The following is a 13,254-nucleotide window of genomic DNA, read 5'->3' as shown; positions in this document are numbered from 1 at the left end:
TCAATTAAAAATAAATACATAAATAAAATATATATATATGCTATAATAAGTAAACAAAACAAAAAGCAGACACCAGACACTCACTCAAAAAGCAGATACTCATCTCAAAATATGTGAGACTGACAACAGACTTCTTCACAGAGATTCTCCATATTCCCCTCCAGCCTCAGTACATTACATATATTCTCCTGGAGTCACAAGGAAACTCTCTTCAAAAGTACAGGATACACACAAGGGTCAGACCTCCACGTCCTGTGGTGTCTTCTAAAGCTATGTTCATATTCTTACCTCAAGAAATCTAAAAGCCTACCCCATGTTTCAATACCCATTCACCTCCCCAACTCAATAAGTAGCCACCATTCTTTTCTGTTGTTGGATGATTCATCTTGATAAATCAGAGATCATCTGAAACAGGGAATCTCCCCCACATACATCTATCTCCCAGATAAGAAGGGTAAGAAAAGAGGATGAGAATGTAAAGAGAGGTAAAGTCACTAGAAACATGCAGTTGCTTTCTCTGCTTGGGCATCAATCATGGAAACAGATGATAGGTTTTTAAATCCATAACTTTTCTCATTTATATATTATTTTTGTCTTGTTTTTAGCAAAAGAAATAAGCAAATTAATATTTACTGAGCTGTTACTGAGTCAGGTATGATACATGAAATTTTATATACTTCATACCTACATGATAATCACACCTCTACAATTTTGATAATTTCATTTTCTTGCAACTTATCAGTTTTATAAAAATATTTAATATTATTGTTTCTCTGATTATAAAATAATGCACTTTATTTCTGAAAAATATAAAAACATGGTAAAAGGTTAAAAAATCAAAGTTACCCATAATCCTAAAGTGTTGTCTGTGGCTCCAAGAAGGCACAAAATAAAAATACTCTCTTCCTTGGCTACATATAGAAATATTTGCAGATATGTATGCAAACACCACTTACTACACAAATGATTTTTTTATTGCTGTTCTGTCAACTCAAAGGGCCTGAAAGTAACAACATATCACATAGATAGCAAGGAGCATAACTCAGTGCCCAGTGCTTGTTTCTAATACCTTTCCACACTGGCAGCCCACTCCAGTGTTCTTGCCTGGAGAATTCCATGGACAGAGGAGCCTGGCAGGCTACAGTCTATGGGGTCACAAGAGTCAGACACGACTGAGCGACTACACACACAGCACCCTACAATAAAAGGAAACAGAGCTACATGAGAACTGACTGATTCCAAGCCTGGGGCAGAGAAATTACAATATGAACCTGAAGCATCTTGTGTGACAGAAAGTAAGGAAGTACTTTTTTCAAAGCTGATAATAATGGAGTTACATAAGAGAGACACAGAAGCCAAAATTATTTATAATTGCCAAGATATGAAAGCAAAATAAACATCCAACAACAGATGAATGGATAAAGATGTAGTGTATATATATATATATATATATATATATATATATATATATATATGCAATGGAATACTACTCTACCATAAAAAAGAATGGAATTTTGCCATTTGCAGCAACACAGATGGACTTGGAGGGCATTATGCTAAGCTAAATAGATCAGACAGACATTTACATGTGGAATCTAAAAAATACTAGTGAATACAACAAAAAAGAAGCAGACTCACAGATATAGAGAACAAACCTGCAGCTACCAGTTCAGGGGAGGGAGAGGCAGTGAGGAGTTGGGGTGGGAGAACACAAACCACTGAGTGTAAGATAGGCTCAAGGATGTACGGCACAACACAAGGAATATAGCTTATATTTTGTAATAACTATAAACGGAAAGTAAACTTTAACACTGTATAAAATTTAGAAAAAAAAATTTAAAGAAAATCTATTGCCTTTCCCACACTAAAAATGAACTATCACAAAGAGAGATTAAAAAACAATTCCATCAAAAGATTATAATACTTACAGTAAATCTCACTGAGAGGTAAAAGACTTATACTCTCAAAACTATAAGATATTGATGAAATAAATTGAAGAGGACACAAATGAAAAGATGTGTCCATGCACTGTAAGAATTAATATTGTTAAGATGAGTATAATAATCAAGCAATGTACAGATTCAGCGCAATCCCTATCAAATACCCATGGCACTTTTCTGGAACTAGAACAAATAATTCTAAAATTTGTATGGAGATACAAAATACCCCAAAATCAAAGCAATATAATGAGAGATAAAAACAAAGCTGGATGTATCACACTTCCTGATTTCAGCCTGTACTATAAAGCTACATTAATCAAAACAGAACAGTATTGGCATAAAAATAGATACATGTATCAATAGAACAGAATTGCTGTTGTTCAGTCACCAAGTCATGTCTGACTCTTTGTGAACCCATGCACTGCATCATGCCAAGCTTCCCTGAACAGAACAGATAACCTGGAAATGGTGCTTTCATGGTCAGATAAATGGAAACCCACTCCAGTATTCTTGCCTGGGAAATTTCACGGACAAAGGAGCCTGACAGGCTACAGTTCATGGGGTCACAACAGTTGCACACGATTTAGCAACTAAACCAACTAAGCAAAGCTACCAAAAGGAGGCAAAAACATACATGGGGGAAGGAAACCTCTTCAATAAATAGTGTTGAGAAAACCGGACAGTTCAGTTCAGTTGCTCGGTCATGTCTGACTCTTTGCAACGCCATGAACTACAGCACGCCGTGCCTTGCTGTCCATCACCAACTCCCAGAGTCCACCCAAACCCATATCCATTGAGTCAGTGATGCCATCCAGCCATCTCATCCTCTATCGTCCCCTTCTCCTCCTGCCCTCAATCTTTCACAGCATCAGGGTCTTTTCAGATGAGTCAGCTCTTCACATCAGGTGGCCAAAGTACCAGAGTTTCAGCTTCAGCATCAGTCCTTCCAATGAACACCTAGGACTGATATCCTTTAAGATGGACTCGTTGGATCTCCTTGCAGTCCAAGGGACTCTCAAGAGTCTTCTCCAACACCACAGTTCAAAAGTATCAATTCTTCGGCACTCAGCTTTCTTTATAGTCCAAGTCTCACATTCATACATGACCACTGGAAAAACCATAGCCTTGACTAGATGGACCTTTGTTGACAAAGTAATGTCTCTGCTTTTTAATATGCTGTCTATGTTGGTCATAACTTTCCTTCCAAGAAGTAAGCATCTTTTAATTTCATGGCTGCAATCACCATCTGTGGTGATTTTGGAGCCCCAAAAAGTAAAGTCAGCAACTGTTCCCACTGTTTCCCCGTCTATTTTCCATGAAGTGATGGAACCAGATGCCACGATCTTAGTTTTCTGAATGTTGAGCTTTAAGCCACCTTTTTCACTCTCTTCTTTCACTTGTATGCAAAAGAGTCAAACTCGAATACTTCTTCATATAATACACAAAACAAACTCAAAATGAGTTAAAAACTAAAATGTAAGACCCAAAACCATAAAACTCCCAGAAAAAAAAAATACAGACAGCTAGGCAGTAGATACTTTGATATCAGTCTAAACAATATTTTTTTTGATCCATATCCTCAGGCAAGGTTTAAAAGCAAAAATAAACAAATAAGACTATATCAAACTAAAAAAAGCTTTTGAACAACAAAAGTATCATCAACAAAATGAAAAATCAGCCTACTGAATGAGAGAAAAGTGAAAGTAAGTCACTCAGTCATGTCCAACTCTTTGCAACTCTTATACATGGACTGTATAAGTCCATGGAGTTTTCCAGGCCAGAATACTGGAGTGGGTAGCCTTTCCCTTCTCCAGGGGTCTTCCCAACCCAGGGATCAAACCCAGGTCTCCCACACTGCAGGCAGATTCTTTACCAGCTGAGCCACAGTGGACTGTGAGAGAAGATATTTGCAAATGATAGCTCTGATAAGGAGCTGATACCTAAAATATACAAAGGACTCATACAAGTCAACTTCAAAAAATTAACACTCTCATTATAAAATGGGCTGAGGACCTGAATGGAAATTTTTCCAAAGAACACATACAGATGGCCAAGAGATAAATGAGAACATGTTCAACATCACTAATCACCAGGGAAATGCAAACCAAAACCACAATGAGATATCACTTCACACCTATCAAAATAGCTATTACCAAAATGCAACAACTAAGCACTAGCAATAACATGGAGATAAAGGGAACTCTCATGCACTGTTAGTGGGAATATAAATTGGTATAGCCACTGTGGAAAACAGTATAAAGATTCCTCCAAAGTTAAAAATAAGAATACCATATAATTCAGCAATTCCACTTCTGGGTATTTTTCTGAAGAAATCAAAAACACTAATTCAAAAAGATATATGCACTCTTATGTTCATTGCAGCACTATTTATAACAGCCAAGATATGGAAGCAACCTAAGTGTCTATGTATAGATAAATGGATAAAGAAGATAAATAGATTCCACTTAAATTGGAATGTTGTGTGTGTGTAATTAAAGGTACTCATGAAAGAATTTGAGGAAGATGCAAATAAATGATCAGACATCCCATGTTCATGGATTAGAAAAAACTAATATAGTTAAATGTCCATACTACCCAAAGACATCTATACTTTTGGTCTCTATCCAAATTCCAAAGGCATCTTTCAAAAGAATAGACTTCTTATGGTAAAATTAATATGGAACTATAAAAGATCCTAAGCAGTCAAAGCAATCATGAGAAAGAAAATTAGTTGACAGCATCATATTTCCTGATTTCAAGCTATAGTACACAGTTATAGTAATCAAAAGAGTATCATATTGGCATAAACATAGACACATAGACCAATGGAACAGAATGAAGAGTCAAGAAATAAATTCATACATACAGAGCCAGTTAATATTTTACAAGGGCCCCAAGAAAACACAATAGGGAAAGGACAGTCTCTTTAATAAATGGTGCTAGAAAAACTAGATATCATAATCACTGGACCCCTGTCTTACACCACTCACAAAAACTAACTCAAAAGTGGATTATGGACTTCAATTCTTTTATTTGGTCTTGGCAATGATTTTTGAGTATGACATCAAAAACACAAACAATATAAGCAAAAATAAACAAATATGACTACATCAAACTTCAAAGCTTCTGCATGTCAAAGAAAACAATCAACAAAAAAGAAAAGGAAACCCTCAGAATTGAAGACTATATCTGAAAAACATATGGCTGATATTCAAAATATGTAAGTCACTTATCCAGCTCAATAACAAAATATATAATAATAATAATCCAATTCTTAAAATGGGCAAAGTACCTGAGCAGACATCTTTCCAAAGAAGACCTCCAAATAGCCAACCAGGACATGAAAAGATATTCAACATCACTAATCATCAGGAAAATGCAAATCAAAATCATGAGAGATACAAGCCTTCACCTATATGATTAATTAGCTCTGGGGATCTGATACACAGCATGGTCACTATAGTTAGTACTTGAAAATGCTGAGAGTAGACCTTAAGCATTTTCACCACACATATACACAAATGCAAAAAAAAGGATAACTATGTGAAGTAATGGATGTGCAATTAACCTGATTGTGGTAACCATTTCACAAAGCATTCATATGTCAAATCACATTATATATTTTAAATATATAAAACTTTTAAAATTATCATTCAATAAAGCTGAAAAGGAAGGGAGAGAGGGAGGGAAGGATGGAGGAAGGGAGGAAAAGAAAAACCACCAAACACACAAGGGTTCTTACCCAAGAATTTCCCAAAAAATTCAAAGTCAAGACAAAAGGCCAATATCTGAGGGAATCTCCTGTGGTTCTTTGCTAAGTGTAACTTCGCTAATTAATTCACATAATTTGGGCCTCAGGCTCTAACTCTAGGGAATAAAGGGCATTGGTCCAACTTTCTCTTCGTTCTCCAGCTCAGTCCACCAATAAACTAACTGCTTGAGCTGTACCTGCTTTTCTGAGAGGTTAAAGCTGAGATTCACTCTCTTGCCTGTTAGGTAGGTCAACAATATTTATAATCACAGAGGAAACTAAATGAAATACCCCGTAGCTGGGCCTGAGACCATCTGAGAGTGATCTCTCACCAAATTCTACTTACTGAGGACTCGAGAATCTTTTCACTGTGGCCAATGGAGAAGCTGAGGACAAAGACTTCAGGACTGTCCAGATCTAGAATATTCTGTCTTCCTGTCCTCACTGTGACTCTCAACTGGAAAAATAAGAGTTGTTGTTTTCCTAGAGTTATTTTTACAAAAGTATTGGTTCTTACAACCCCAGTTAAGTTCCACTACCAGGAAATGGCAATGTTACAAAACATCTTTTGTGCCAGGACAGTACAGGAGTAGGGTAATATTTTCTATGAGTTTTCTGAAAGTGTTCCCCAAATGTGTTCCAGGCACTTTACAGTTTTATTAACATCTCTTTGACAGAACTTCTCTGTCTGTCCTTTACACATTCTCACTTTACTTTCTGTTTTCATTTTGAGTGTTCAAGGAAAATTGGTAAGGTAAACAGTTTGGGGGGATCCCTTGGGCTTCTCTTTTCTAGCTCTGCCTCCTCAGGAATTATCTTATGACCTCCCTACTCTCACACCCATTTTTAGATCTGGAACTACTCACTCAAACTTTGGGCTGAATTGAATTCACTGTGTTTCTTCTTGGAGGTAAGTGAGAAGATCTTGATATCAATAATTTGCCATTTCTTTAAAAATTAACATGTAGATGTTGTCCTTCCTTAAAAGAAGGTTAGTAAAGAGTTTTGTGCTTCGGGCCTGGAGTGAGATGGGGTCATGAATTTATATAATGTAGCTGTCTCACTGATAAACTGTGGTACTTCCATTTTAGGATAGAAGTTCTCAGGTTTGGGATCCATAATCTAAACTTCTCTAAAATTCTCTGAAGATTCTAGAGTGTTCTCAAGCTAGGACTTGGTCCTTATGGTCAGATCTATATTACAGAGTAAATAGGGAAGAATTGGACCAGCTTCTATGATGAATTTTTATACTTAATCCCAAATTCTTAAATTTTCACATTCTTGAAAAGGATGACTTTTGTTCACTGTATTATTTTGTTTGTACAAAATCCAGAGAAGTTCTTTATTTTCAAAAGTATTTTTACAGACTCAGATAAAACTGACTTTTACAGGTTCTTCATTGATGAATTGTCATTATTTTGAGTCAACTCCTTGGACAACAGATCACACACTGGACAAAACGCATAGGTGATTCAGATATACATATTCTAAATAAGGGCCTAGAGTTTGGGAGTTACATGAGTCCTTGATAGGCACAGGGATAGGGTAGTATGCAATAGCAAGTTCAAGGACTGGGAAATTTACCTTCTGAGCAGGGTCATACCTTTTATTGCAAGTGACAAAATATACCAAAATTAGATTTGTCTGGTAGACAACCAAAGCTAGAGATCCCAGGAATGATTCAGAGTTCAAGAGGTAGATTAGAGTTACTCTAATAGACAGCAAAGCAGGCACGAGAGACCCAGTAAAGACTGAATCTGAACATACAACTACATATCAGGGTTCTATCTGACGAGAAAAAAGGCTAGAAGGATTGATCACCTTGAATAATGGAGAATAGTCTCTCAGGTAGGTGCATTCATACAGCAATTTAACAAGATTTACAAAAAAAAAAAAACAACAACAACAAAGAAAATGGTAATAGGATGGTATATATTGGCTATTACCTTAAATGTAAATAGATTAAATGCACCAAGCAAAAGACAAAGACAGATTGGGTGAATACAAAGACAAACATACATGCAGACTTGTCTTCAACTGCATGTATAACACAGTACCTTAGAGTGAACAGACTCAAAACTACTTATTAAATAACTGATGAACGCAGGGCTTCCCTGATAGTTCAGTTGGTAAAGAATCCACCTTCAATGCAGGAAACCCTGGTTCAATTCCTGGGTTGGGAAGATCCACTGGAGAAGGGAACGGCTACCCACTTCAGTTCTGGCCTGGAGAATTCCATGGACTATATAGTCTATGGGGTTGCAAAGAGTCGGACACGACTGAGCGACTTTCACTTTTGATGGATGGATGGATAGATAAACGGATGTTGCATGTTAAGCACAGTGTAATGTGATCCCTCTGAAGCAGGGATCTGTAGGTGCTGATTTCAGAAAGAGCTAAGCTCTCAGTCAGTCTATTATACAAAAGGAGATAAACAATCTACCTCCTCCCTTTCTCTCCTAATTTCAAGCTCCCTTAATGCCCTTAACTCATTTCACAGGTGAGAAAATTTAAGCCCCAATATTATCTAACTTGCCTATATCCCCACACTGATTAGTTCTTTGAACTACAACTTGAACATCTGGGCTTGGAAATAATCACCAAGAGTTTTTGCTACATAATCTGTCCAGTTTTCTTAATTTTTGTCTTTATTTAACAATAGTTGATTGCAGGTTCATTACATTTTGATCTGTCTGTGTGTGACTATAGGCATAGAAACTAACAGCCCAATTCCTGCCCTGTCATTGTAGAAACTGCACTCTGATTGTAGAGACAAAAATGACACACATATCACTAAGTGATGAAGATTTTAATACAGATGATGGAAAAACTTACAGTGTGTTGATGAATTGTTATATATCAAAGGGAAACAGACAAGGTTTTAAGTCCCTGGACTAGAAGAAGGTAAATTAGAATCTTGAATTTGCTTATTTATCTTTATTTTCCTCATTCAAAAAACTGGGGTTAATAATTATTTCCACAGAGGTTGAAGTGAGAAAGGAGCAGTAACTGTTCAAAGAACTCATGGAACAAGAGCACCACAAAATATATCAGCTTGAACCAAGTCAGAGAAAAACAGGAAGGTTCACAGGGTGATCAGAAACAAGCAAAGATATCTGACCTCAGCAGTGGGGCATCAAGAGAATCCATAGGTCATCAATGCTTTGAAATGCAACTAAAGAGTTTGGCCTGTTCTCTAAGTAAGTGGTATAGAAGAAAAGCCTTTAACAACCAAATGAAGCAGATTTAAATCCTTGCTGTTGAAAGAACTAATACGTGTGCGGATCTAGACAAGTTAGATAATATTGGGGCTTAAATTTTCTCACCTGTGAAATGAGTTCAATGTCTTCTCTCACCATCCATCATATACACACAAACATAATACATACACACAAACACACACCCCACAGTAGAAAACATGGGAAAGTCATTTGTATAAGATAAACTGCTACCCAAACACAACATGCTATTAATACCATTAATCAGTTAATAAATCAGTTTTAAATGGACAGTAAAGACCAGGTAATAAAGGTGACTGGAGATCTGCACCTCTCCTGGAGGTTTGTTGGAATCCCTAAAAGATGATGAGGAAAGCTGTGGAATACAAGGGCTCAGACAAAGAAGATGGTATAATATAGTCATAAACGCAGTTCTCTGGTAGGCCTGTAGAGTGGATGATATCCTCACATTTCATCCTATTGGGAAAAAATCTTGTGGGGCAGGTTCAGAGCTCACAGATAGCCCAGCAGAAAGCCAGGGAAAACAACTCCATGGAACCAGTGAAGGCAGATATGAGGGCTATGAAAATGAAGATCAGACAGAGGAAGGAACATACAATTGCCTCTTGAACATCACAGGAGTTAGGGGCAGCAACCACCCTCACACCTTCCCACAAGTTGAAAATCTGAGTATTGTGATCTCTGCCTCAAAAATCAATGACTTTGAGCTAGGTCAAAGATATCTCTTGGTAAATGTCACATTGCACTTGAAAATAAGTGCATTATTTTTAAATATCTTTTGATATTGATCTCTAATTCTACAGAGATAAGAGAATAGACTCTGTATGATTTCAATACCTTTAGATCATCAAATGTTTGCACCTAAAGTTTTGTCCCTGGATATGTTCCAGTGTCTCCTAGTTTGTAGTCTATGAGAACTTGAATAGAATTTGTATCCTACTGTTGTGTGAAAATTATGGGCTTCCCTGGTGGCTCAGACAGTAAAGAATCTGCCTACAATTCAGAAGACCTGGGTTTGATCCCCTGGTTGGAGAAACTGTATAAATCTTAATTATGTTGAATTGATTCACAGTGCTTTTCAGACCTACTATATCCTTCTACTTCTCTGTATATTCATTCTATTAGGTTTTGAGAGTTTGATATTGAAACTCCAACTAAAAATCTTATCTATGTTTTTTAATTGTAATATATAGTAAAACTATACATAACTTTGTTCAGTATTTTCCAAGTCTCCTGTAAATGTGTTATCATGTTTTCATAATTTAAAAAATGACATTGATAAATGGCATACAATGGCAGGAAGCTAAAACAGTTAAATTAGAACTCAAGACTAGTTCTTTTGAGTCCACATATTGTGATCTCTAATCTAACATAAATCTTTTCTTCATACTTAGTTAATTTAAAGGTCTGTAAAATGAAAACATAAGTACTATATTTATTTTTTTAAGATAAAAATACTTCTTTATAAAGTTGTGATGAGAATTCAAAGATTTAAAATGCCTATAAAAGTAACCAAAATAATGTTGACAAATAAAATGTACTCGATAAACTGGAGTACTCTTAACATGTATGCATATTTCTTTTACTCTTTTATTTAGGAGCTAACAAAGTTCTGGAAGCAACCTCAACAACAATAACCCCAAAAATCTCCCCAGTGATCAGAAACTTCAGCCACACTGTAGTCTCTACTACTCAGTCAAACCTCACTATCTCACATCCTGACTCTCCAAGCAAAATCATCAAAATATCTCCAGTTCCGGAAACTCTATCCCTTAGATTTTTTTTTTTTTTTACTTTTTTCTACTTATTTATTTTGACCCAAAAGTTATTTATTTAAAAATATAAGTGGACTGCCATGATTCATACCCATGTTGTTCAAGGATCGACTCTGTAAGGAAAGAGAACAGAACAATGCCTTCTGGAAACTGCTGTAGAAAGAAGAAATTTCAGTCCTCTTCCTAATTTTTCTCTGAAGAACAGTGACCATAAATGGCTACAGGGAATCACAGCAGCATCAAGGAGTTCATCCTCCTCGGGCTGTCTGCTGACATCCACATCCAGGCTCTGCTCTTTGTCCTGTTCCTGATGATTTACCTTCTGACTGTTCTGGGGAACCTGCTGATAATACTTGTGACCCATACAGATTCTACACTCCATACACCCATGTACTTCTTCTTGAGCCATCTCTCCTTTCAAGACCTCTTCTATTCTTCAGTCACTGTACCCAAGATGCTTGAGAACCTCCTGTCCCAGAGGAAAGTCATCTCAGTAGAGGGATGCATGGCTCAGGTCTTCTTTGTGTTTGCCACCACCGGGATTGAGGCTTGCCTGCTCTCAGTGATGGCCTATGACCGCTACGCTGCCATCTGCCACCCTCTGCTCTACAGACAGGTGATGAGGAAACAGCTGTGTGTGAGGTTGGTGTGGGGCTCCTGGGTCGTGGCCTTTCTGGATGCACTCATCAACATTCTCCTGGCTTTGGATTTGGACTTCTGCGAGGTTCAAACCATCCGCCACTACTCCTGTGAGTTGCCTTCCCTCCTTCCCCTCTCATGCTCTGATGTCTCCACCAATGCTGCAATGCTGCTCTCCTCTGTCCTCCTGCACGCCATTGGGACCTGCCTCCTGATCTTCTTCTCTTACACCCGCATTGTCTCCACCATCCTGAGCATCAGCTCCACCACAGGCAGAAGCAAGGCCTTCTCCACCTGCTCCTCCCACCTCACTGCAGTGATCCTGTTCTATGGCTCAGCCATTCTTCGTTATCTCATGCCAACCTCAGGTTCGCCTCTGGAGTTGATCCTCTCCATACAGTACAGTGTAATCATCCCCCTGGTGAATCCTCTCATCTACAGCTTGAGGAACAAAGAGGTGAAAGCAGCTCTGAGAAGAATGATTCTAAAATATTTACAATGTCTCAGACAGCATGGAAGAGACAGACCGTGAAGGGAATGCAGAAGAGAACTGCAAGAAATCTAAAGATTGACATTAAGAAGTTCCTGATTTCCTATTGTCACACGTAGCACTGTGCATTGCTGATTCTCCCTTCTCAAAATTATCAAGGTAAAGTGTAGGAGCTATTTCCCTTGCCATGGCTCAGAATCAGTCCTACTCAAAGACAGAACATATGACTGAGAAAAACCTCAGTGTCCTAGATTTAGTTAATGACATGTCACTTTATGAGTCACATTTTTGAAAATCACTCATATTAGGATAAACTCTGAAATATTTTTTGTTCTCAATTTTGTGTTTGAATTGATGTGTCTGGTGGGGGGAGAGTTTTTTTTCCAGGAATAAAAAATCCTGAAACTCTGAAAAAGGAAAAACAAAGACTTGGGCTTTATGGGGTAGAGCACAAGCCCGTTATGGGGCAGTGCCTCCAAAGACAGGCATAAGTAAATAAATATGATCAACAGACGGGAGTTGCAATTTGCCAGGTGTATGCCTGGTGCATGCTCATTCAGTCACATCCCATTCTCTGCAACCCTACGAACTATAGCCCACCAGGTTCCTATGTCCGTGAGATTTTCCAGGCAAGAATACTGGAGTGGGTTGCCATGTCCTCCTCCAAAGCATCTTCCAGACCTGAGGATCAAACCCCAGTCTCCTGTGTCACCTGAACTGCAGGCAGATTCTTTACCACTGAGCCACCAGGGAAGGTATACTTGTTCTCTGTTGCAGCCATAATAAATTATCACAAATTTATCAAATTAAAATAACACCCATTAATACTGTACAGTTCTCTAGGTCAAAAACGCCAGTGGATTCCACTGGGTTCTCTGTTTAGCATCTTACAAGGCTGAAATTAAGGTGTTGGCTGGGCTGGGCTTTTACCTAGAAGCTCCAGGGAAGAATCTGCTTCCAAGTTCATTCAGGTACTTGGCAGAATTCAGCTCCTTGAAACTGTAGGTTTGAGGTCACCAAATCCTCGCTGCCTGTGGGATGAGAATTGCTTTCAATTTCAGAAGTCTCTTCACTTCTTAAGTGGCAATCTCCATTTCGAAACAGCCAGCATATATGGAGTACTTCTCATGTGATGAACCACTCTCCTTTCCTCTCTTCTACACCTGGAGATAATACTCTGCTTACCTGTATAATCTTGTATTTTAGTTCTCTCATATTTTAAGATCAACTAATCTGGGACTTTAATTACATCTACAAAATCCCTTTGCAGCAGTTTCTAAATTAGTGTTTGATAACCAGAGAATGAGAACTTTGAGGGGCTATGTTTAGAATTCTTCCTTTCACACTAGTACATTTATAAATATGCTACTTCTACTACAAAAATACAGCACAAAAGGGATTAAAGTTGTAGTGATGTGGA

At 37.7% G+C, this 13,254-nt stretch overlaps 1 protein-coding gene across 1 annotated transcript; it reads left to right on the top strand.

The window, feature by feature from the left end:
- The first annotated feature begins 10,919 nt into the window (after positions 1-10,919).
- LOC101102472 (olfactory receptor 8S1-like) lies at positions 10,920-11,876 on the top strand. Its single transcript, XM_004007426.4, has one exon. It carries the CDS (start codon positions 10,920-10,922, stop codon positions 11,874-11,876), a length of 957 nt encoding a protein of 318 aa, XP_004007475.1.
- The last annotated feature ends 1,378 nt before the right edge of the window (positions 11,877-13,254 follow it).

Source organism: Ovis aries, chromosome 3 (assembly GCF_016772045.2).
Source record: "Ovis aries strain OAR_USU_Benz2616 breed Rambouillet chromosome 3, ARS-UI_Ramb_v3.0, whole genome shotgun sequence".
In the NCBI taxonomy this organism is placed as follows: domain Eukaryota; kingdom Metazoa; phylum Chordata; class Mammalia; order Artiodactyla; family Bovidae; genus Ovis; species Ovis aries.
This window is presented reverse-complemented; position numbering and strand designations above follow the sequence as displayed.

Excerpts from the sequence above, each read along its gene's own strand:
- LOC101102472 (XM_004007426.4), top strand. The coding sequence starts at position 10,920 with ATGGCTACAGGGAATCACAGCAGCATCAAGGAGTTCATCCTCCTCGGG.